General features: G+C 47.5%; 1 protein-coding gene across 1 annotated transcript in view; it reads right to left on the bottom strand.

Moving 5' to 3' along the window:
• Nucleotides 1-293: 293 nt before the first annotated feature.
• The window catches only part of DDRGK1 (DDRGK domain containing 1), a gene marked incomplete at its 5' end in the record, with an annotated part of 30,939 nt that continues 29,176 nt past the window's right edge, over nt 294-2,056 (bottom strand). Inside the window, 2 exons of the mRNA XM_010184346.1 lie at nt 294-466; nt 1,508-1,556. Coding sequence (XP_010182648.1) covers nt 294-466; nt 1,508-1,556 — 222 coding nt within the window. The remainder of the gene's footprint in view (nt 467-1,507; nt 1,557-2,056) is intronic.

Below are 2,056 nucleotides of genomic sequence, written 5' to 3'. Positions count from 1 at the left end.
TGTGGGTATAGTCACACGGGACCGACTGCCAAAATAAAGCAACCGTCTATAAATTACTCATATTGCTGGGGTACCTCAGGGTGTTTCAGCCCCAAGTTCTTGGCTGTTGTACAAACAACTGTCCTATTTTATACCAGCTCTAACAGGATGACAAGCAACATTTCTGATGGAGCCTTGCAGCTGATGTTTCAAAAGAGCATCCTATTTTCAAGCACCACGGATGGATCAGAGGGCTCCTCATTTGTTTTTAATTACGTGGCTTGTTCAGAGGTGAATCTCCTGCTGTATTTATCTCACGCCACAGTTGGAGCAACAGCTCTGCTGTCAGGCTGGAGGTTGATGAGGGAATTGCTGGCTTGGGCCAGCTCCGCGATGGAGACGCGTCCTCTCTGTTTGATGTACTGAGCCACGGCAGCCATCTCCTCCGGAGTGATGTAGATGAACTTCCCTCTGTCATCAATCACACCTACAGGGGAAAAAAAAAAGGACCTTGAAGTCAGCACTTTGGCTCCTCTCGCTTCCCCACAGACATCAGTCACTTCTTCTGGAAGGGACGTTCAAACTGCTGAGGCTGCAGTTCGTATCTAGGGCAGCAGAACAACGTGCTAGCAGTCAGGCTTTCATCTCCTCTCTGCTGCTGGGTCTTTGAGCAGGGCTACAACAGCAGAGTGCCTTGGTAAGACTAGTTTTGTTCAAAGTAACACAGCCCTTTCACTGTGCACAGCCTGCTGGGAGTACCGCAGCAGCTACTTCAGGTATGTAGTGTTGGTGCCATGTTCTGGACCCAGGCAACCAGGACATCACACACCCTTACGCTTTCATTCAGACCACTTTTAGGTCATTTGGATGGGTATCCACATGTACTCACCAATCTTGGGCAGTAAATGTTTGCATTGGCACCTTTCCCTGCTTCACCCTCAAAGAAAAAGACTGCCCAGCAATAAACCAAGCTTGTTCAGACAGAGAGCTACCCACACGCTCACATCCCAGCTCTGACTGCGTGGGTGCGTGGCTGGGTGCAAGCACTTCACTTACTGCAGCATCCCGGAGTGCTCTGGGATGTTTGCTTCTCCCCCAGTGTGCCATACCTCAGTCCTGGCTTTGAGCCACAGCTCCTTCAGAGCAGGCTTGCAAACCGCCCCAAACATCCAAGTGATTCTTGCAAGTTCAGATTTAAGCAGATGTTAATTTGCACTTGGCTGCTCAGCAACCCCTAAAGGCCTTCAGCAGGGCTCAATCACAGGCAGAAGCCTTGTGCTGGGTCCTAAACTGCTGGGGACGTTCACCCCCCACTTCTGTATAACACATCCCATAGTGCTTTAAACAGCAGTTTCACAGCAGCTGAAGCAGGGCTAATAAACATAAATATCTTTATCAAGTCCCACTAGGATCTCTTGCAGTTTAAAACAGAAATTGCATAGGAAGACTCTCTCTACCACAGTGAGGGTATTTTCCACACCACCTATTCAGCAGGTAAAATAAACCCCTTTCGTGTATTGGCTGTTACCTGTCAGAGTGCCATCTGCCATCAGGTCCTGGATCCTGTTAATTGCGTCCTGTTAAGAGAGGAAAAAGGAATTGAAAACAAATGATCAAGAGGAAGGCAAAAAAGTATTTCACATGTTGAGATAAGCTACAGATGGAGGCTGATGTTTAACTCCTCACTGTTAAAGATTTCAGTGAAGGATGCACACCAGCAACTCCACACAGACGCATGCAGTGAGCTCTGAGAAGGATGAAGTGAGCTTCTGCATTTTGGGGTGTTCAAATAACTTCCCTATCCTCAAAAGAGACTTCAATTGCTAAGTTGGTGTCAGGTTTATGGCAGGGGGTGGTTGCACACATCTTTTCAGGGAAAGGCTGCACAGTGCTGTTACAACACACAATTTCCAAGAAGTACACCGAGCTACTTCTCCAAGGACCTGGCTACACTCAATACATTCCAGAGCTTCTTATATTGTTTTCTTTCCTGCTCCATTAAGAGGAAACCTCTTTTACCAAAGAACAACTTGTTGAATCTATTGCTGGGTTAACTCCATAGCTACTCCGAGCATGC

Source organism: Mesitornis unicolor, unplaced genomic scaffold (genome assembly GCF_000695765.1).
Source record: "Mesitornis unicolor isolate BGI_N332 unplaced genomic scaffold, ASM69576v1 scaffold24785, whole genome shotgun sequence".
NCBI lineage: Eukaryota > Metazoa > Chordata > Aves > Mesitornithiformes > Mesitornithidae > Mesitornis > Mesitornis unicolor.
Note: the sequence above shows the minus strand (reverse complement) of the source record. Positions and strands in the feature narration are given on the sequence as shown.